The following is a 22112-nucleotide window of genomic DNA, read 5'->3' as shown; positions in this document are numbered from 1 at the left end:
TTTATCCGCACATTCAGCATAATTGACAATGAGCAAATCCTCGTAATGTGCATTATTCTCTTCTTAAAGTGTAATTCAAGTTTATCTTGGTTCTAGTTTCTCCCCCCCCCTTGATTACTAATGTATGCAAAATGAAGGAACATTAGCATGAGTAATTCATAATTGTGCATTATTCTCTTCTTAAAGTGTAATTCAAGTTTATCTTGGTTCTAGTTTCTCCCCCAGCTTGATTACTAATGTATGCAAAATGAAGGAACATTAGCATGAGTAATTCATAATTTAGTTAATGCAAACTGAATGTAAATGCAAGACGAAAAACTCATAATCTAAATATTAAAGAAAATGTACGAAATAAGGTTAGTACAGAAATCTATTTTTTATATCTCTTCTTTTTACAATAAAGGAAGGAAAAATAGAACTTTTTGTCTAATTAAGTAAAGAAAGAACTTGGAAAATTTTGATATGGATAAAATTTTGTCAAACTAAAGTTTCAAGACAAATTTTCAACAAGGCAAATTTCAAACTTGAAAGAGGGAAAAAATTAATGAAAAGCTTGTAAATATTATCAAGATGAAAAAGAGGTGGGGAAGAAATTTTCCTCGTAAAAAAATTACAATGTGAGGGAGTGGGAATATTTCTTTTTAATTTGAAATAAATAAAATTAAAAATGAGATTAAACAACATTTTTGTACAAAACACAAAGCAAAAGGGCATTTAAGGAAAATCCGTTTGATTGATTCAAGTTAATTTAAAAAAAGTCCTGTGAATTTGTAAGGTTCCAAAAAGAATGAAAAGTTGGATTTAAAAATACCTCTAACCACCTAGGAGGTACGAGTATTTAGGTACTTAGGATAATATTAACTTACTAAATTAAAATGCAAGAATATATTTTTTAAGGTTTATAATGAAATTAATTAAGAAAAAGAAGCCTCAGCAGAGTCTTAGCACTAAAAAGTTGAGGAAAAGTGTCAGACACGTTAGGGGTTTTTTATATCTTGGTTGCGTACATCCTGACTTTTGGATTCGAGATCTAGAAATGACATTATTAAGGACGGGGATGGGGAGAGCTTTGAAAATCCCAAGCTGGCAGCAGTTTTTCGCAAGACATTTTATTAATTTATTTATAAACTTCTCATGATTAAAAATTAAAATGTTCATAGTTTGCCAAAGTTTGAATCAACTTTTTCGGCAGTCACGAAGAACTTTCAACTCTAGAGGAGAAAAAATTAGAGATTTTTGTTCTACATAGATCTTCCGAGTTTTTTCCCGCAACTTTCTAGAAAGTTTGGCAATATTTCACACATACTCTTTTCCTTGTTCATTATATCAAGTGAAAAAACATCACTCTCAAGACACTGTCATATCATTTGTCATAGGCTCGGGAAAATGACAGTGTGTGAAAAATGTCAACAGATTTTAATCACGTAGGAAAACTTGAGAATTTTTGATGGCTCAAAATATTCCAAATCTTCCGAGTTTTTTCCCGCAACTTTCTAGAAAGTTTGGCAATATTTCACACATACTCTTTTCCTTGTTCATTATATCAAGTGAAAATTCATCACTCTCAAGACACTGTCATATCATTTGTCATAGGCTCGGGAAAATGACAGTGTGTGCAAAACGTCAACAGATTTTAATCACGTAGAAAAACTTCAGGATTTTTGATGGCTGAAAATATTCCAGTTCTAATTAAAAAGAGGAAATTTTCAAGTATGTATATACCTACTCGTATGTATACCTATTTGTGAATGGTAGCTAAAGCTATTGCCATTCGGTGAAAGCTAAAGCCGCTAAAACAACAACAACAGACACTGCGTTTTATTACAGGTTCTGGGGAGATGTTCTTTGTACTATCCAGATTTCTGCTTCTCGTTGAGACAGGGTATGTTTCTAACAATGCTTCAAGCGGATGGACGACCTTTCCCTGCTATAAATTCTTTAAGAACAGAATATGGATTTTTCAGCTCTATTGAAAAAAGAGTACCTGTAATATTCTTACTTTCTTCTGCTTTACTTTAGTGTACGGAAAATGTACATACACTTTCCGTCATAAAGAAAGAAAAAAGAGAGAGACTGTCTGGTTCTTTCCTTTTCTTCCCACATCTTTCTTTGTCAACCTTCAGTTCTGTTAAAGAAAAGATAATTGACTGAGTATGGAGAAAAGAGAACGGGAGACGAAGAGGGAGAGGAGAAAGGAAGGGGGAGGGGGGAATGGGAAGAGAGGAAAGAGCGAGAAAGGACAATGATATAAAAGATTACATCAGAGATGGATAGAAGTGATAGGAAGAGTAAATTTACACAAAAAAAAGCCCACTCCGAGGCTTAGGTGGAGGGGCAAACAGCCCTAAAGGACGGGTTAACCTTCTACGAAGAGATAGGGAAAAATAGAAATGCTAAAGAGACAGGAAAAATAGAGGAAGGAAAGGAAAGAAAATAGAAATGCTGATGAGAGAATGAGAAGGTAAAGAGAATTGTGAGAAGTAACATGTAAGACAAAGATAATGTTATTCAGAAAGACAGTGCATGTGCAAGTGTGAGAGAGAGGGAGAGAGAGAAAAAGAAAGGGCGAGAGTGAGAACAAACATGTTACAAGAACTACTTAGACTTGGAAAATAGAGAAATCTCTCCGTCGCATCCTTGTCACATTTGACATCTACATACCAAATTTCAAGTCTCTAGCTCTTACCGTTGTCGAGATATTTTGTTTACAGACAGACAGACACACAGACAGACAGACACACACACAGACACACAGACACACACACGGACCAATGGCTGAAACTTTGGATTTAGGCTCTAGGGACCTCAAAACGTGTTTTGGCACTAAAAATAGGACCAATGGCTGAAACTTTGGATTTAGGCTCGGACCTCAAAACGTGTTTTGGCACTAAAAACTGACCATCGAAATTTTGACCCGATTACATTACTTTCCTTCCTATAGGATAAGGAAAGTATACCTACTCGTATGTATACCTATTTGTGAATGGTAGCTAAAGCTATTGCCATTCGGTGAAAGCTAAAGCCGCTAAAACAACAACAACTTTGAGGATGGTTGAGAATTTAGCAGGCAAATTTTGTTGGACCACAATGCCTGTGACAGTACACAACTCAGATACACAGCAAAATATTCAGAAATAGGGGTCTGAATAGGCGGTGCGTTTGCCGTAAAGAACATGACAGGAGCTATCTATGTGGCTGGGGCTCTGGATTATGAAACCAGGAAACGGGTAAGAGAGGACCTTTTGAGTTGGATTCATTCAACATTTATTTTAATTCGCGGTCTCTTCAAAAACGGGCTGGAAATATGGGAAATTACACGATGAATCTTGTGTAATGGAATGAATCTAACCCGCAGGTCTGCCAGCCTAGTTAGCTTGGTTGGTATCGCGTCTGCCTTGTAAGCGCTAGACCACGGGTTCGATTCCCGCCCAAGGCGGATTTTATCCTGAACGTTTGAATCAACTTTTTCGGCAGTCACGAAGAACTTTCAACTCTAGAGGAGAAAAAATTAGAGATTTTTGTTCTACATAGAAAAAAAAAACTGTAGACTTTTGAAAATAATTATTTATGTTATCAGATTATCACTATCACTATTTTAGTTTTTTCGTCAGCTCTACTTCCATTCCGTCGACCGTCGCGTCATACCAGTAAGGCAAAAATATCATGTGAAGAATTATCTACACACAATATGTACATCCTTTCTGCTATATTTATTTTTGCCTTAGAGTATCTACAGGCGGATGAGAATATTAAATTACCCTCATCTTGTAACAATGAACTGAATGAACCTTTCATTTTAGCCTGTCTAAAGCGTATAAAGGCAGATACTCGTATGTATTAAGATTACACCAAAAATTAGATCTTCCTTTACTTCCAAAAATACCGATAAAATATATGTAAACTTGGTTTTTTAATACGAGTAGGTATGTTAGATACACAATGTGTCCATTTTCTCAGATTTATCTATGTATTCTGCTGTTTCACAGACTATTAGGTTTGAGGGAAGTTCAAAATCCTTCGTATCTTCGTTTTTCCTTGGAAGAAAGTCTTGGTGGTGGGGAGCAGTGGTAAAACTTTCCTTAAGTAACTTATCTTCACTCGAATTTCCCATTTCAGACCTTTTCCCGTATTAAAAACGAAATTTCCCCAAGATCACCGCGACGGACAGGGGGGGCAGGCCTCAACCCTTCTAATACTCTCCCATGTTCTTAATAAATACAATCCACAACTTTTTCAATCAAACTTTGCTTTGGCGAGAGATCTTTTCGGATTTTGAGTGAGAGGTTCAATTTCCACCAAGTTGCCCCCAAAACCTGACATACTTCTGGTCATTTTAGTGCGAGGTATCGCCTTAGTTGAAACACTATTAGTATAGTCCGTACTTTCAACAAAACCCGCAGAAATTTTACATTACTAGGGCGCACCTACTGTGTAATAAGAATGTGCTTGTTTTACTTTAATCTTTATAACCAAGGCCATTTTCCCTTTACTAACTTAGTTTCCTATTAGGCTGTAGTACAACATTGCTCAGAAAATCAAAGCTATATGAATCTCATTCCCCCCTGTTAGTTTTTAGTCCACAACTAATCACAAAATAAACAAGTCTTTGTTCATACGGCGCGGCGGCTGTTTTCTATGGAAGTCTCCAGACAAGAAATGGAACTTTTCTCGTTCATTCTTTACTTGTAATCTTTTTCTTTGTGGTGAAAACAAATAGAAAAAGCAAACAATTCTCGAGTTGGGTGTTGAGTAAATACGAGTATTAGGCCCACGACGAAGGCTCTTTCTCAAAATACAAGACAAATGCTATGTTCTGTATTGTAAACAAACTGGAAATGGCGGAAATACACAGCTTCGTGAGTTCCGAAACATCTTAACAAATCACGATGGAATGTCTAAGCAAGCAGATTAATTAGGAACAATAATATTGACTTTTTTTTAGACTAAAAGCGTCCGACATGACTGATTTGATAGAGGGAACTGTGACTGCTATGGTCTTATCGTCCCGAAATGGAAAGAAGGAAGACAGGATAGGAGAAAGCCAGCCGTTCCGAGGTACGAACATTATCCGTTCAGGATAAAATCCGCCTTGGAATAAAATCGAACCCGTGGTCTAGCGCTTACAAGGCAGACACGATACCAACCAAGCTAACTAGGCTGGCAGACCTGCGGGTTAGATTCATTTCATTACACAAGATTGATCGTGTAATTTCCCATATTTCCAGCCCGTTTTTGAAGAGACCGCGAATTAAAATGAATGTTGAATGAATCCAACTCAAAAGGTCCTTCTCTTACCCGTTTCCTGGTTTCATAATCCAGAGCCCCAGCCACATAGATAGCTCCTGTCATGTTCTTTACGGCAAACGCACCGCCTATGTTACCGCTTGTAATCTCGTATCGAATACGCGACGCTGAAAACAGAGACAGGAGAAAACAATATCAGTCAAAAATTCAAGTACATATACCTGTATACGAGTATTTTCACCCAAATTTCATCAAAACTGAGCAAACCGTTCGAGAGTTATAGCGTATCAAAATTTTAAGTACAAGAGAAAAAATCCTGAAACCTGACAGTCGAAAATGACAGATGAAATTTTCTCGTAATTTTTTCTCAATCTCCTTCCGGGAGGGGAGAAACTGTTCCTGTTAGAAATGTGCGACATTGTTCCCTACTAGGTATGATTGCATTTTGCTAATTGAAATATCATTCAGGAAAAACTGGCACCTCGCCATTCTACTCTTTTGCACACACAAATTTCTGACAAAGAGACAAATTTATTCCAACTTTGTTAACCGATCTTGTGTTCTGGCCCAGAAAAAATATGGTTTTCATCTCAACCATTTGTTGCCTTATCAGCAAAACAAGTTACCAAACCCACCACCCACGGATGAGACTTGGAATACAAGTTGAACTTTTGGAAAATTACTTCCTGTATTGACGGAAAGGAGCAGAAGGGGGGGGGGGCGAAAAAAGTTGGTAATTTATTCTATAGAGAAATGCAAAGGCGTAAACGTTTAATTATAGGACGGAAGTTAATTAACACCAGAGAGGAGGAGGACAAGGAGGTGAATAAGGTGGAAACAAGGAAATGATCCTGGAAATCCTGAAGACTTAAGAAAGCAGGAAACCTGGAAAATCCTGAGGAAAACCCTTGGGAGAAAACCCTGGAATCCCGGGGTAAATTCAACAAGAGAAATGTTGTGTCTGGTTTCGAAATTCCTTGCTTGCATTTTAGAAATCTTACTTTGAGTGTTTACTCATTTCCTCTCTATACAGACGGCTTCTAATGGTTTTGCTACAATTTCAGTCGTAATCATTTGTACACATATACATTATGCCTACCTACTCTTTTGGTACGTATACACTGTTGAGCCCTAGGTGATCCTAGAAAAACGGGCCTAAAAACGTAGAACCAGTTAGATAGAGAGTCTAATACCCGTGACTCACGGTCAAACCGTCTGATGGACTTTGGTAACGTGTGCTCCGGAAAAAGTTCGAGACCTAGATCTGTCAGACTGTCTGCCAGACCTGGGTTTCAAGCTTTTTTCCTTTTACCTAATATAGGCACACTTTAAGGCGGTCTGAGCGTGAGTGGCGGGCTTAACTGTCGGTGGAAAACAAAACGTGGGTTTAGACAGTACTGGAACAGAATTATCGCTATTTATAATATGTAGAATACCCTGTAATTCACTAGGATACCATATTTATAGAACCTGTCAAGAGGTAATCCTGTACCTAATACCGCGAGAAATGCTCAAAATGAACACTGAGTAATTAAAATTTTATTACTAGGAGGGGTTTTCATTTACTTCTCTGTGATCCATATAAATTACTACATATGTAAATTACATAGGTACATATGTATATTTTATTATACCTACCTCATTCCTCATAACCTTAGTAGGTGAAATAATACCAATGTACATGAGCATAAAATAATATAATGGAGGTGTCTTCCAAGTTCCTCCCTACGATATAACTAACTAGGTATATACCTATGTAGGTAATTATTTATATTAGATAATGTGATTATTGAATTACTTCATATTATTATTATACAATTAATCGCTTAATTAACTATTTCAAAATCGTATGTACTTATTACCTACGTAGTGGAGCTAAAATCCTATTTTGAAACTATAATGTACTTCGGCACGGAAAACAAGTTTCCCAGAATTCAATTTGTTGTACGATATGATATCTTCATGTGTTAAAATTATGCAGAAAATTGAAAACCTCCAAAATTTCCCACTTTCAGGGTGACCCCAATTTTATTTTACTTGAGGATGTATTTTCAAGTGGAGCTAAAATCCTATTTTGAAACTATAATGTACTTCGGCACGGAAAACAAGTTTCCCAGAATTCAATTTGTTGTACGATATGATATCTTCATGTGTTAAAATTATGCAGAAAATTGAAAACCTCCAAAATTTCCCACTTTCAGGGTGACCCCAATTTTATTTTACTTGAGGATGTATTTTCAAAATTAGTTAATTAGCATGCTGTTTGGAAAGTAGTATTTTTATTGGGGTAATAGAATATTCGCATTTCCATATGCGTGGGAAATTTTTCAATCTTAAATAAACGAACGATCCATAGAAAATATATTTGTATTTGGTTAGAATGAGGTCATCATCATAATTTGTATCAATAATGCAAATAAGTGCCATCTGATGGCATACCCGTATTTTTCTTTCGCAATATCCCATCTCCTAAAGCTCGTTTAGCCTCTTTAGGCGTGAATTTTTATTGGGGTAATAGAATATTCGCATTTCCATATGCGTGGGAAATTTTTCAATCTTAAATAAACGAACGATCCATAGAAAATATGTTTGTATTTGGTTAGAATGAGGTCATCATCATAATATGTATCAATAATGCAAATAAGTGCCATCTGATGGCATACCCGTATTTTTCTTTCGCAATATCCCATCTCCTAAAGCTCGTTTACCCTCTTTAGGCGTAATAGCGCCTGTACTAAACTAAAGGGAAAAGAGGGAAAACAAGCTTCAAAAGAAGGGGAAATTCCGAAAGCAAAATACAACTCATCAGATGATTGCAGACCATCCTATTAGGCGTGATAGCGCCTGTACTAAACTAAAGGGAAAAGAGGGAAAACAAGCTTCAAAAGACGGGAAATTCCGAAAGCAAAATACAACTCATCTGATGATTGCAGACCATCCTGTAATTCCGACGATACAAATGTGAATATTAAAATTATATTCGCACCCAAAGTCCCCGCAGATATATTACCACTGATTAAAATTATTACACTGCTATGATATAGAGTCAGTGAAATGGATTCCCCAGGGATCCAAGCAGTCTCCCCGTTCTATCCCAGGGGATCTATATCTACCCCGCTCCCACCCTCATAACATATATGAAATATGACAATGGATTTGGAAACTAATTAGACTACTGTTAGAACTAGACCAAATAATTGAGCTTGTGGTTTAGTTTTACCATTGATCCATAAGTCCCCCTACATCGATAGCTGTAAGGTCAATGAGAAACTAGTATCTAGACTCATCAAGTCATCACATGTAAAACTCATGTCTGACGGGGACAAAACCCCAGGGTATGTATATACGAGTACTCATCACATGTACCATCAAGTCATCACATGTAAAACTCATGTCTGACGGGGACAAAACCCCAGGGTATGTATATACGAGTACTCATCACATGTACACAGAATTCATGTCTTTCGGGGATAAAGCCCGAGAGTATGTATGTAAGTGTATTAGTGTACCATACACCCAGAACTATAGCATCCAATCAGAACAATCAGAAGTTAGATAACAGAACTCATGTCTTTCGGGGATAAAGCCCGAGAGTATGTAAGTGTATTAGTGTACCATACACCCAGAACTATAGCATCCAATCAGAAGTTAGATAAAATATAGAGTAGGTACCATGTTACCATTACCAAGGACCTTCAGTGCACAAAAACCAACATAATATCTTGTGCAATATCTGTTAAACCGATGTCTTGGAGCAATTTTCTCTATTTCTTAACGATGAAGAATGGAAAAAGGAAAAGATGTGAGAAAATAAAGTTTTGTATACTTTTCTTTTCCATCAATACCACAGAATGCATATAACCAATATGTTGAACAACAATTCAACCCATATGAAGATTTTCTAGGATGATGAATGGCGATAAAGTTTCGAATTGAACGGGATTCTCGTATCTTTGGGAAAACTTGTGTTTTAAGACGTCTCCTACCCTTGCCAAACCAGGGTCGGTATTAGCAAAGGACAATAGCTCATGTGGAGAGGAATTGATGGAGTCTAAGTATCAAAGTTTTAAATAGGAGCAAGGGAGAATAAATCCATTTGTAAATTATGGAACTATAGCTATAATATGTAAAAAGTCTTTTATTTGAAAAATAAGCAATGAGAGACCAACAGGGGAATAAAATTGAACTCATAAAAATTGATACTCGAAATAATCATTTCGAAATCTATAGCGTTGGACATACCAGGGCGGTTAAGTCCATTCCTGGTACTTGGGGTTAGAGAATCAACATGTAATGCATCTTTATTAAATTCCAGATAAAGATGCAGCAAATGGATGAGACCGGTAGACGAAGGAGGAAGGAAACTAGAAGAGAGAGTTAGGGAAGGAGGAAACTGTTTGATAAAGATTTATAGCGCTGCCCTCCCACAGCCTCAACCCTTGTCTGAGTTAACTTCCTAAACTTGAAATCTGTAATTCTGTAATTCAGAGGTGAAAGCGTAAAAGGAGTTAACAGGGTGTTTCGAAATGATGAGAAGTGGGACTTGAGTTTTTGAATTGCATTATACTTTCGCTGGTCACTCACGCTCAGAATGTCTGGCAGACCAAGGTTTAAGTCTGTCAGACAGTCCGAGTGGTCGGCCTTGGGAAAGGTTAGGCAATGGCTAGGCAGAAAAGGTGCCAAAAATTGAACTAAGCAGTTAAAGGGCTGCCAAAAATTAAGAGGTCCTATAAAATTAAATACATTTCATATTGGAAACTATACGAAACCGCCTAATGAAAAGTTTTCATTTGGACACAAGAAAGGTCTTGGGATTGGGCACCCAAATGGGACTTACCTTGAGAACGAATATTTCCATGGCTAGGCAGAAAAGGTGCCAAAAATTGAACTAAGCAGTTAAAGGGCTGCCAAAAATTAAGAGGTCCTATAAAATTAAATACATTTGATATTGGAAACTCTACGAAACCGCCTAATGAAAAGTTTTCATTTGGACACAAGAAAGGTCTTGGGATTAGGCACCCAAATGGGACTTACCTTGAGAACGAATATTTCGCCCGTAGTCCGGGGGGGGGAGGGGAACACACAAATAAAAGTTATATACCTAGGTACCTTACCTAGCTACCTATCCTACTTCGGTGCCTATGGTATTAGTGGAAATCAGACCAAAGGCCTACGGGTTTTCCTAGTATATCTCTTGCAGGGGCGTCATTTGGGGGATTTCCCCAAACTTACCCATTTAATTCAGCTTGATACTCTTGTACATGCACTTATGTATGTACCTATGTATTGCTATATGTATTTTCTTTAGTAGCTATGTATTTTCTTTGGTATACTTTATTTATACTCTCGGCTAAAACTGAAAAGTTTATCCTACCTTTGATTTATCCATATTTATTTGCTTTGTTCATTTATTGCGCACTCCAAAACAGAAGTTCATATCTCTTATCGTAGCTACCTTATTACATAAAATACAAACTGTGAATATTGGACATGAAAAACTTGGTGAGTCTGAAAGTTTGCTCGCCCAAAACCACTTAAACTTATTAGATATCTTTTTCATTTAAAACCGGAGAAACAAAAACGAAAAATATCTTCCATTCTTGTGCATTTAATTGGATGATATTGCAAGGTAGAATTGTTTTCAACACAATGCTATCGTAGCATCTCTCTCTCTCTCTCTCTCCTATAAGTGCTACTTGGGGGCACTTAATCCTAACACCGAGCAACAAAAGTTGAAGCAATCTTTACCGGTCTCTCTCTCTCTCTCTCTTTTCTTTCTCTCTCTCTCTTGCCTTCTGGACTTTAATCGAAACATAAGAAGAAAACTTTCATCTGTTGTTTTTTTTCTTTCTCTCTCTCTCTCTCTCTCTTCTGACAATCTACACGAACGAAGATAAAACAAACATTTCTTCAAAAAAGTATTCCCACCATTCACCTCATCCCACGCCACTAACAAAAGGGAATTAACAAACTTTACAGAAGAGAAAAAAAACTTTAAGGAGAGAAAAAAAATCATAATCTCACAGGCAAAAGAAGATTATCAAAGTGCGAGCAAGAATTAGGAAAACTAACTACCTAGACGTGGTGCCTCAAGAAAGTATTCCCACCATTCACCTCATCCCACGCCACTAACAAAAGGGAATTAACAAACTTTACAGAAGAGAAAAAAAACTTTAAGGAGAAAAAAAATCATAATCTCACAGGCAAAAGAAGATTATCAAAGTGCGAGCAAGAATTAGGAAAACTAACTACCTAGACGTGGTGCCTCAAGGCTAGACGACGCTTTCTCGGAGAAAATCTGACGTGATTATTGTTTACAAATTGGATAGAAATCTGACAACGGCCTTATCCAATTTCACTGCAAGATTTTTTCACAATGGAAAAGAGAGGGGCCAATTTTTTTCTTCAAAATATGGTAGGTAAGTTTTACAACAGTGAAAGTATCAATGGAAATTTATATGAATCAACTTTTCTCAAATATGGTAAGTAGCCTAGAGTAGGCAGCTACCCTTTGAGACTTAACAATATTATAATGATACAAGTGGCAAAAAGTTATTTACCACATCTCCAATTCTACCGTTTCTCACTTGCTCTCGGGGGAAAGCTCCTTATACAGACGTTCTCAGAGAAAGCAAACCGGGTCGAACAAAAGGATTATAATTCACATTTCATAACACACAAACTATTAAAAACGCATTATAACAATATTATAATGATACAAGTGGCAAAAAGTTATTTACCACATCTCCAATTCTACCGTTTCTCACTTGCTCTCGGGGGAAAGCTCTTTATACAGACTCAGAGAAAGCAAACCGGGTCGAACAAAAGGATTATAATTCACATTTCATAACACACAAACTATTAAAAAAGCATTAAAAAAAGAGCAGAAAAAATTAAAAACTTAAAAAAGCAAAACATACACAAACAAGTTAGAGAAAAGCGGGGCGAAATACATGCAGCATGCTACATGAACAGAACATGAATGCAAAGATACCTACTTGCACCAGAACGCACACCATTGAACTTAACCCATCTCAACCGAACAACTTGGGGAAAATACTGCTGATAGTGCTGATGGCGATAACATTCTAGTTCTAGTGCCATCTAGTACTCAATGATAAACATTAGCAAATGCCTTTATGGCGACCCTCCCGATAAGAGTCGATTGTTCAAGCTTTTTGATCATATAGGTTTGGCCATTATGGGCATTTGGGCATGTTCATGATTTATGCATCAGGAATCAGGACACTCAAGTGAAAGTAAAAATTAAACTTGTACACCAATCACGGTATCGGATTCGTGTTACAACTCCATGTTGGTCAAAATCCCCCCCCCCCTCCCCTTAAAAAAAAAAAAAAAAAAAAAAAAAACTGCTACCACAATATATTCACAAGTTTAAGACCTTCTGATGTGGTTTGCAGACTTTTTTCTCCTCCTCCATGTATAATAAATTCACGAAAATGAAATCCGAGGTTGTTTCCTTCTCATTTCTCACTTCTATTTCCTCAGGAACACGGGTACCGCAGCCATGGTGTTCATATTTTATATTTATATTAAAATTCACATATCTCTCTTAAGGTAGAACACACGAACACAGAGACGTTGAAATATTGCTTAAACTTTCATTCCAGAAAGTGGGATACTTACTGAGATAGTGGCGACATCGAACAAAACTTGAAAGAATTAAACGTAACTGCTATTGTGGAAGTAATTTTTCAAGAGATACGTAGATCCGCACAATACCAACAAATCCAGCATGAAAGAAAAACACAGTTCAAATCCCTCCAACCATAGTACACATTTGAATATTTTTTTTCTAGTGAATATTTCAATATCAATGTGGTGACAGCGGTTAGCAGAGAATTTACCAATAATGTGGAAAGAGAAAAATTCTGATAATCCTATACAAAAAACTCCCCAATGTAAATAAAGTTGAAAGTAATATCTACTGAATATTTTTTTACAACAAACAATATAGTCTCTCCAACCACAAAAAAAGTTCATAGAATTATAGAAATAAAATACCTAGCGCTTATAGTGGTTCATAGAAAGTTGTGTTCAGTTGTCATTTGGGTACACAAAAAAAGTTCATAGAATTATAGAAATAAAATACCTAGCGCTTATAGTGGTTCATAGAAAGTTGTGTTCAGTTGTCATTTGGGTACTTTACTCGGAAGTGTTGGGTACCTACTGTACTGATACCTAAACCTATACATTTGAACTTAAAAACTGATCTTTTCCAATGTTTAATTCCAAAGGAATGTAAAACTTTCGAAGATATGTAAACCAATTCAAAAGGACGGACCCCTAAAAGTCAGCACTGAAAGTGACCAACAATTCCAACACAGAAATTTAAAACCAAATGCAACGGACCAACAACAGAACATAAAACAACTCAGCAAAAAATAGGAATAAGAGGCTTAAGAACAAGAATGTTATTTTTGTATGTGATAGGGAACTTAAGGCAAAGGAAAACATTGAAATAAGATGTTGAGATAAACATGAAGTACAAAGAGAAATAAATTTGAGGAGTGTAGGTGTAGAATGAATGGCAAATGTTGAAAAAGACATGAGTACAGTTTAGAATTTGGATTTGTTTGAAGATATGAAGTTTATGAATGAGAAAATTTCAGGTTGGTAAAATATGTTGAGAAATTCCGGTAAATCGCTTTTATTCTTCAGCTTAGTCTGAGTCTGAACAACTGAGGAAATGAATGAGTAGACAAAAAATGGGATTAAATCTTTTTTTTTTTTGAAAAAGACATGAGTACAGTTTAGAATTTGGATTTGTTTGAAGATATGAAGTTTATGAATGAGAAAATTTCAGGTTGGTAAAATATGATGTTGAGAAATTCCGGTAAATCGCTTTTATTCTTCAGCTTAGTCTGAACAACTGAGGAAATGAATGAGTAGACAAAAAATGGGATTAAATCTTTTTTTTTCTTTTTCTTTTTTGACAGGTATTATTGTGTACGTAAGAACAACATAAACCAACTCATTGTAAATGATGATTTGCAAACACGAATAATTCAACAATAAACAGTGCAAGGAATTTGTAGAAATTATTCAAAGGTCACAAGTAAATAGCGATGATATAATGTCAACAATGGAGCTTGCTTGTGTACGTAAGAACAACATAAACCAACTCATTGTAAATGATGATTTGCAAACACGAATAATTCAACAATAAACAGTGCAAGGAATTCGTAGAAATTATTCAAAGGTCACAAGTAAATAGCGATGATATAATGTCAACAATGGAGATTGTAAAATTAATATTTCAATCAAATTATTTACACTTCATCAAACCACCACGCTAACAAATAAAATTGTGACATTTTTTCAGGCTCTTTGAAAACAAACATGATCCCCTTCCGTCCAAAATATTGCATAGCCGTTTGAATTTGACTTTTTTATTTTCCGTTTTAAGGTCCAAGTTCTACGTATGTAGTAATAGCAGCAATGATATGTTACCTAATGATAATCATGGCTTCTTTCTACAAAAGGTTGATATAAAAGGATTGAGGATTAAGTTCAAGTCCTTCTTCACTGCAGGTCTGAAATGCCACAATGATTACATTACACTAAATTACCTACGTTGTACTGTTGTACAGTGTACAAGGTCCAAGTTCTACGTATGTAGTAATAGCAGCAATGATATGTTACCTAATGATAATCATGGCTTCTTTCTACAAAAGGTTGATATAGGTAAAAGGATTGAGGATTAAGTTCAAGTCCTTCTTCACTGCAGGTCTGAAATGCCACAATGATTACATTACACTAAATTACCTACGTTGTACAGTGTGTTGATACGAGTATTCAAATAGGATGAACATTTTCAAAAATTCATGAAAGAAAACTGAGGATTAAAACATTTCCAGCGAATGTAATATAGAGCTCGTATATCAAAATTTTCTCTCCTCTCTGATGTTTGCCAAGTGGAGGAAAAAATTTCTCAAACAAGAAAATTTGATATCTATGTACACATCCTATAATATGCTAATTTACATACGTTTAGCAAATATTTTACACTGTAATCTTTCCTTCCTCCTTCCCTCCTCTCGAGACTTCACTGCTCTCCGCCTCATTCCAGGCTCTAAAATTTGAACTTTCACTTTTCAGCAGGAAAAGTTTGCCTTAAGATGAAATGATAACCTTTTCTCTTAAAAAAAAGTTAACGAGTAATTTTCAAGCCGATATACTTTGCTCGAAGTTCTTGCTGAACAAAAAAGTGGTGTTAAACTCAACGGAAATGAAATATACGATAGATTAGAGGAGCAAGCTCATTCCAGGCTCTAAAATTTGAACTTTCACTTTTCAGCAGGAAAAGTTTGCCTTAAGATGAAATGATAACCTTTTCTCTTAAAAAAGTTAGCGAGTAATTTTCAAGCCAATATACTTTGCTCGAAGTTCTTGCGAAACAAAAAAGTGGTGTTAAACTCAACGGAAATGAAATATACGATAGATTAGAGGAGCAAAGAATATTTCCCCCGTAGTCCGGTTAATATCGAACTTGCTGTTCCCTGGATTGTCGGCGTCGATTCCCTGTCCGGTCAAGAAATATACAATGTTGTTTTGCCGGTCCTTATCTCCATCTGTGGCGAGGACCTGTGAGGGAAGAAAAATTATCCAGTCAGTAAGTTGGTTCATGGGAGAAGTTGTAAATTTAGAGAGAAGAGATGGAAAATTTGAGTTTAGTGACCTATGTACATAAATATCCAGTCAGTAAGTTGGTTCATGGGAGAAGTTGTAAATTTAGAGAGAAGAGATGGAAAATTTGAGTTTAGTGACCTATGTACATAATAAGCGTAAAATATTATATTGATGGCAAATTTTACAATCGAGAACACATTGTTCCCTTAAAAAAATAGAAAGTAATACAATCACATAGATTTCATAGAAAATCCACCTTCTCATAGAAAATCCACCTTCTAAAGTCCACTTTTTCCATCATGCATCAAGACAGAAAATACCTTTCTATGAATTCTGAGACACTGCGAAGCGTAAAATATTATATTGATGGCAAATTTTACAATCGAGAACACATTGTTCCCTTAAAAAAATAGAAAGTAATACAATCACATAGAGTTCATAGAAAATCCACCTTCTCATAGAAAATCCACCTTCTAAAGTCCACTTTTTCCATCACGCATCAAGACAGAAAATACCTTTCTCTGAATTCTGAGACACTGCATTCCATCATGCATCAAGACAGAAAATACCTTTCTATGAATTCTGAGACACTGCGTTTTATTACAGGTTCTGGGGAGATGTTCTTTGTACTATCCAGATTTCTGCTTCTCGTTGAGACAGGGTATGTTTCTAACAATGCTTCAAGCGGATGGACGACCTTTCCCTGCTATCAATTCTTTAAGAACAGAATATGGATTTTTCAGCTCTATTGAAAAAAGAGTACCTGTAATATTCTTACTTTCTTCTGCTTTACTTTAGTGTACGGAAAGTGTAAGTACACTTTCCGTCATAAAGAAAAAAGAGATCTGGTTCTTTCCTTTTCTTCCCACATCTTTCTTTGTCAACCTTCAGTTCTGTTAAAGAAAAGATAATTGACTGAGTATGGAGAAAAGAGAAGGGGAGACGAAGAGGGAGAGGAGAAAGGAAGGGGGGCGGAATGGGAAGAGAGGAAAGAGCGAGAAAGGACAATGATATAAAAGAGATGGATAGAAATGATAGGAAGAGTAAATCTACACAAAAAAGCCCACTCCGAGGCTTAGGTGGAGGGGCAAACAGCCCTAGAGGACGGGTTAACCTTCTACGAAGAGATAGGGAAAAAGTCTCAATATTATTACGTAATTAAATTTTATTGTTTGCTTATACGACTTAGCATTCCATTTCTGCCAAATAATTGACAAATCGAGTCAGTCCATGGGAACTTTCTTGTGTTGGTCAAAGTTGGAAACCCATATCTTGCAGTTTCCTGACAAGGATCCAAGTTTTTTTCCAAACTCCTACACGGAGAGTTTTCAGTCTGGAACAACAATGTTTCCTCGCTCATATTTTACATTTACATGAACATATATTTAACCTTCTCTTCTTTACTGTTGTTCCCCTCACCCTATCCACTAGAGTACCACTCTAGCTTTTTATTACTCGAAAATCTACCCAATATAAGTTGTACGTTTTACACTAACTCTTCAGACATTTTAGCTCCACTGTCTTGTGAAAATAATCCCGTAAGTAACAAATGACAGTTGGATTATAACGAAGAATAGCATTGTTCTATTCATTAGAACAGGAGGGACAGTTTGTCATATGTATTTCACGAGAATTTTACCACCTCATTGCTGCTTAACAACAAAATTTATCCTTAAGGCTTCTCCGATCTCCAATGGACACCGAAGAATTAGAACAGGAGGGACAGTTTGTCATATGTATTTCACGAGAATTTTACCACCTCATTGCTGCTTAACAACAAAATTTATCCTTAAGGCTAGGTACGGTAAAAGCAATAAAAACTATTCTTTTAATGTTGTTTTCTACAGTTTTATTGTATTAGGTACGTTTTTTAGCATTCAAATAAATTCCCAACATAGAAATGTTGGTCTATTTCTTTCACCTTCTTGTTCTTTCATTGACTTGCTACTACATAAAGTGATAAAAAATTGTATTTTGGAAATTAAAAAACTTAAACAAATCGTTTGAGCGATAAGAAAAATTTCCGAATTCCGAACCGAAAGAAAGGAGAAATAATTTATCTGTTGCACATTGCATACACACAACAATTTCAAGGCTGTCATACAAAATCAGATATTCATCTTTTCGTTTGTTGTAATTTTATTTATTGTCAACTTTTATGACTTACTTCAACACTGAACTTTACATAACATTTACACTGAACTTACATGTATTTTTTTAAAAACTTATTCTATTGGAGAATCATGGGTGATTAAAATTTGAACTCCAAGGACACAATTTGAACAACAAGCCTCTACTTTACCATCTAAAACTAATCTAAATTGATTGTGAAGTAAGAAGGGAAAGTAATAATATCTCGCTCCTTCTCGTTTGATGTGAATAATTTAGGAGGGAAAAAAAATCCGTTCACAACCTGGTACGATTTATTAAAAATTAATTTCAAAGAGAAAAGTGGTGGGTGGGGAGAATAAGGTTCTAATTAAAACTGAACAAAGAAGAGCAGTAAGATATTGAGAGAACATTGAACCGAAGAATTCAATAAATGGGGCAAAAAATGTATATTATAATCAAAATTTAAAATCTTGTATTACTAATTTTGTCTTCATAATAAAAGCTCAACAGATGAGAAATTATAAATTCATAGAATATTAACCATGCTCTGCTCCTTTACAATTTGAAAACAAGATCGTTAGAAACCTTTTAAAATTAAAACCAATATGTTGATGATATGTATGTAGGCAGCTGATGTCTCTAGAATTACATATATGCGAACAAGCTCATTTTTTTTTTTACACCCCCACAGAAAGAAGTCTATGAACTCACTGAAAGGTTTGGGAAACTGGGATGAAAATAATGGTGCCGTAAATCAAGAAATGACAAAAAATAAATAAAAAGCCTCATTTTCCTCAGCACAAACAATAAATATTGCTTTAGTAAAACACCAAGGAAGGAGGATGGGGAAAAAATTTAGTTGCCAAGTTTCCCTTCCTTGAAAAAAAAGTAATAAAGATGCTGTTTGACATATTCCAAAATAAAGAAGCAAAGTATGGATGTTGATTTTTTTCACGCTTCGTTGAATACAATTCAAAGGTAAACAAATAGGTGAAACAGATTTCAGGTCAAGAAAAGGTAAGGAAGTAAAGAGTGGAAAAATACCTTTTGCTGTGTAACAGTTATTTGAGTATCATTTTACTTTCCACATTAGCAATAACATAATTTCATTCTCTTCTTTTATTATATCATTAAACTGGAAAACTATTCTCATCCCAAGTTTAAGTTAGTAAAACTTGTGTGGAAAGGAGGTGTTTAAAATGGAAAGAATTCTGTGCGAAAAATAAGAAAATAGCGTAGAAATAAGCTTAAGAATGGGGAGAAAAGATTGCTTATTATTTTTTTGTTTAATATTTTTTTTTTTTCCATTTTCCTCGAGCATGTTTTGCTAGAATATTTATACGTTTGTCGCCTGGAGTAACGGATATTTTATTATATGCAAATGCTCCTCCACCGACGGAGCGTTTTTCTCATTTAATTTCAGTTAACCAAAAACTTTGCGTAGATAGGAGAAAATTTCTTTTCTCTCTTTGAACAACATTTCTTTGAAGAAGAAAGAAGTTTTATAATTTTTTCAAACATTTTAATATATTCTTTCGGTACGTTTTCGAAACCCATGTACTTTTTCCACCCTCATTTTTTGGGTGACGTGAATATGAAATGAACAAATTCTCGATAGAATACGGAGCATTAACACTAGGTACAAATAAATACAGAACTTTAATATAAATGCAATCTAGCAATAAGCTCATTTCAATATTAAATGCGACTAGTAAGGTAACATAGAAACATAATACTAGTACTTAGTATGTAGGTATAGGTATGTGACGTGAATATGAAATGAACAAATTCTCGATAGAATACGGAGCATTAACACTAGGTACAAATAAATACAGAACTTTAATATAAATGTAATCTAGCAATAAGCTCATTTCAATATTAAATGCGACTAGTAAAGTAACATAGAAAAATAATACTAGTACTTAGTATGTATAGGTATATGCTAGTCGACCACTCTCATCTGCATAAAAATAAAACCAAGCAGATATAAAACTGCTATTCAAATTCAGAAACAGCAAAAACACGTTCTGTTCCAATTCCCTTCAGGAAGAGCAGCAACTGTGCAGCTTTTTAACCTCCTAGCTCCTTGTCTCCGTATTTCATTATTTACATTACAGGGAGGCCAGCCAATCCTTGACGAAGCTTCCTGGAACTAGAACATCTTGAACAAAACCCTCTGGCTCAACTATCAAATTGACTTTTAGTTGATTCGAGGAATAGAGTTAAGCACCTTTTCATGGTTAACCAGATCCTATCTGGAGAGTGATGAATTTTCACTTGATATAATGAACAAGGAAAAGAGTATGTGTGAAATATTGCCAAACTTTCTAGAAAGTTGCGGGAAAAAACTCGGAAGATTTTCAAGACAAAGATAATGGGAGGTATTGTTAGTTTAAGTTGACTCCCTGGTGTCTCTTCAATTCAGAAAGATACGTAGGTGTAATAAAAGAAGCGTAAAAAGAAAGTCTTGGTGGTGGGGAGCAGTGGTAAAACTTTCCTTAAGTAACTTATCTTCACTCGAATTTCCCATTTCAGACCTTTTCCCGTCTTAAAAACGAAATTTCCCCAAGATCACCAGTGTTATCACTTGCTACCTGTTGAGATCTTCAAAATTAAAATTTCAACTGAAAACTCGCAGAATAACTAAATTTTATTTCCAGACAACTAGTTGAAGGATGAAGGAAACCCAAACTCGTCAAAATGTTCTCAAGTAATCGGAAACGTCACTGCCGAGGTATGCAGGATAGACAAAAGCGTGTTGAAGAAAGTTCTTTGATACTGTCAACGCGTTCAATTTTCGGAAAACGTCTTTTAAACTTTGATGAGACATATGACAGCTATGACATATTCCTCATGTAGTCTGACGAGGCTATATGGTAAAGTGGAAGCCAACATTATACATAATGTGTATATGATGTAGAAAGCAAATTTTCTAGTGATATAAGTGGATCTTTTACATTCCATGCAAACCCTCAGGTTATTAAACAGCAAAAATCTTGAGAATCGGGTGATAAGACGTCACAATAGTTTCTCACTCACGGATGAAGATTTGAAGAGTGTTAAAATATCTGTAGGAAATTTAATGAAAGCCCCAGATGGAAAGTGATTCCTTTACCAGGCATGCAAAATCACAGGAATAATTTATTAATGCAATTGCGCAAATATTATGTATTAGAGACCAATATCTCAAACGAACCCATAGGTGTTAGAAGTAGAATAGATAGACAGAAAATATCTTGTGATAAATATGCTTGCGAACCCATAGGTGTTAGAAGTAGAATAGATAGACAGAAAATATCTTGTGATAGATATGCTTCACAGTGATGGGAATCTCAATCCCAAGACTAAACAACATTTCAGCACATCAAGCTACATGTCATTCACCATACGAGATATAATTTTATACGGTACCAAAAATACAAAAAACCCAGCAAAATCCATTCCCAAAGTACTTTGATATACCTCAATAGTTCACGCAAAAAAAGCACCACCAGAAAGTTGTGAGAGCCCATGTAAATGGTTAAAGAGTTTACCTTGAGTAGCGAATGAGGGTAGGGTCCGGGCAATTCTTCCTCCATGATTGCCGGATAAAGAGAAGTATTAAACACGGGCGGCATATCGTTGACATCATTGATGTGGATCACAACCGTGGTCTTGTTCTCATTGAGACTGTCCGAGGCAACCAGGGTTAACTCGTACTAAACAATAGTGTCATGCAACAATACAAGTGCGTCATGCAGGGTTAATATACGGTGTGGGGGGAACAGGGTTAAAATAAATAAATAACAAGGGAGAAAACAAAGAAATTGAACAAATAATAGAACGTGTTAGCACAACAAATAAACAATTAATTCGGGTGTGATGTGATCCTGGTTTACTCTATTTAAAAACAGGGAAAGACAAAGGAGCAGCAATGGCCCTCTCGTTTTGATGGTAACTGAGGTGTTTTTTATTCTTATTAGGTATTTATTTTATTAGATTATTTTTTTATTCGATTATATGCAAAAACACGAGCATTATGGCAAGCGGAAGGGAGCAGGGGAACGAATAAGTCAGAAAAGTCCGTGCTTTTACGTAATTGGAAAGTCTTAAGGGCCTCTTGA

The 22112-nt window shown here is 35.6% G+C and overlaps 1 protein-coding gene across 1 annotated transcript; it reads right to left on the bottom strand.

The window, feature by feature from the left end:
• Positions 1-3128: 3128 nt before the first annotated feature.
• On the bottom strand, positions 3129-21707 carry LOC103512340 (putative neural-cadherin 2; the record flags this gene model as incomplete). The annotated part of the gene is given in 4 exon segments (XM_008477103.2): positions 3129-3203; positions 5296-5411; positions 15705-15852; positions 21543-21707. Coding segments are annotated over 4 exon segments (423 nt in total).
• Between the last annotated feature and the right edge of the window lie 405 nt (positions 21708-22112).

Source organism: Diaphorina citri, unplaced genomic scaffold (assembly GCF_000475195.1).
Source record: "Diaphorina citri unplaced genomic scaffold, Diaci psyllid genome assembly version 1.1 scaffold825, whole genome shotgun sequence".
In the NCBI taxonomy this organism is placed as follows: Eukaryota; Metazoa; Arthropoda; class Insecta; order Hemiptera; family Psyllidae; genus Diaphorina; species Diaphorina citri.
Note: the sequence above shows the minus strand (reverse complement) of the source record. Positions and strands in the feature narration are given on the sequence as shown.